The 2,107-nt window shown below is 41.2% G+C and overlaps 1 protein-coding gene across 1 annotated transcript in view; it reads left to right on the forward strand.

The window, feature by feature from the left end:
- Positions 1-1,675, forward strand: part of LOC308299509 (zinc finger MYM-type protein 1-like) — a 12,508-nt gene extending 10,833 nt beyond the window's left edge. Inside the window, exons 4-5 of the mRNA XM_080743290.1 lie at positions 1-19; positions 622-1,675. The exon at positions 1-19 is cut by the window's left edge and continues 93 nt beyond it. Of these exons, the coding sequence (XP_080599416.1) occupies positions 1-19; positions 622-957 (355 nt within the window). The 3' untranslated portion in view covers positions 958-1,675. The remainder of the gene's footprint in view (positions 20-621) is intronic.
- The last annotated feature ends 432 nt before the right edge of the window (positions 1,676-2,107 follow it).

The following is a 2,107-nucleotide window of genomic DNA, read 5'->3' on the forward strand; positions in this document are numbered from 1 at the left end:
CAAGAGGACAGCTACAGAGGTAAGAAATATGCTGTTTATATTAGTGCTGTATTGTGCTTAAGGTAGGCCATGTATAATATACTGTAACAGTTTTATAATACTGCTGTGCAAATTTGCATTGCCCTTATCAATTAAATGCATACGTTGATGAAACTACATAGCATTTTTATTATTATATTGATTTTTTTTACCAGTAAGACTCCCTAATCGGCCGTCACATCGCATACACAAACTTTAGAAGGCTATCGTAGCCAATAAGGAGGGAATATGGTAAATGGGACAGATCCATGTTGATGACATGACTTTAGAGATACTGTGTACCGCTTTGCGTGATTTTGGGCCAACATGTGTTTTGCACAAATCGGCCTGATGGTGGCACTAGAAGAGGGCCATGTGAGAATTGGAGGTTGTGATTTACCAGCCAAGGAGTGTGTGTGCAAAGTTTGGCATGGATAGGGGCAACGGTGGCGGATACAGTAGGGCAATAGTGTAATGTGGCGTGACATGACGGGCAGACAGACAGCCGGTGGAGCTTTTCATAGTAACTTGCGACCTGACGGACGCAATAATGTCCATGTTCTTTTAAGTGCATTCTTTTTTCTCTCTCTCTCTTTCTTTTAGGTGTGTGACACTATCTTGAGCCATGCTCAACAGCGGTTCTCCTTCACCAAGCACCTAATCAGTGCTACACTGCTGCAGAGTGCCAACTTCCCACAGTACAGAAGGCAGTTCCCAGAGGCAGCGCTGAACACCACCATGGAGGCCTACCCAATGCTGAACAAGAGTAAGCTGAAAACGGAGCTGTCTCTCATCTACAGAAACTCAGAGTTCAAGGAATGCAGTGGTGCTGTGGCTCTGTACCAGGTGTTGATGGAGAACGACCTGCGGGACACCTTCTCGGAGACTGCATGTGACTTTGTTGAAGATCCTCATAACGACGCCGATGACCACAGCTGAATCTGAGAGGTGCTTCTCAACGCTGAAGAGAATCAAGGCCTTCCTCAGAAACACAATGTCCGAGGATCGTCATGAAGCACTGGCCATGCTCTCTATGGAGAAGAAACTGGTCAAAGACATCCCTGACTTTAACCATAGAGTCATTGAAGGATTTGCATATCTCAGGGGGAGAAGGGCCACATTTATGTACAAGAAGTAAAAGCATGGAAGTCTAAAGTAACTAAGTAGATCGGATTTACACAGAACCTGGAGTATGTCCAATTAACAGTACCCTACTTTTACTTCTACTCCACTACATTACTAAATATTGTACTTTTACCCCACCACATTTATTTGACCACTTTAGTTACTGGTCACTTTGCAGATTTCGCAAGATCCTTAGGCTATACATTTGAAAACTTGCAATGGCACATTCTGCCCAATGTGTACTACTTTTGGGACTGTATGTACATTTTAATTCCAATATTTTGTTATTTTACTCAAGTAAACTTTGAATTCAGGACTTCTACCTGTAACCGAGTATTTCTACATTGCAGAATTGCTACTACTAAGTAAAGAAAGTGAGTACTTTTTTCATCTCCGAGTTAAAGTTAAGCCATAATGGCATAGTCATGGCTTTGAGGGTTATCGGGTTCAGATTGCTTAATAGACACTTTTTGTTTGTTATAATGTATACATTGCCTGTTTTTTATTTACTAAATAAAAGCCTTCCATTGAATTTCATTATCATTTATTGAACTCATGACCACGTTCACATGGTATCGAGCACAGATTCATACATAGCTTATATAAACTACTGGGTACCAGGAGCCATCTAAAAGCTTCAGCATCTCAACATAAACCACTATGCCTATCTTAAGATGGCTCCTCTGTTTTCAAAAAAAGTTATCAAGTCAAATCTTCTTATTATTCTCGTCTTAATTGAAGGAATGACAATGGCTTACGTTGTTCAGCATACCAACTCTCCAGGAAGAAAAATCTGTCATTTCTAATAAGATAAGGTTGACAATGGGTGAGTTGCTGCTAGGCCTATAACCTGGTGGATCCACACAGCTGACCAGTAAAAAGCGTTTTTCAAAACTTCCGGGGTTGCCATATCTATCTATCTTTTGGGGGGGGGGGTTGACTTTGCTATTGGACTTCATAAATC

Source organism: Nannobrachium achirus (genome assembly GCF_963921795.1).
Source record: "Nannobrachium achirus genome assembly, chromosome: 15".
Taxonomy (NCBI): Eukaryota; Metazoa; Chordata; class Actinopteri; order Myctophiformes; family Myctophidae; genus Nannobrachium; species Nannobrachium achirus.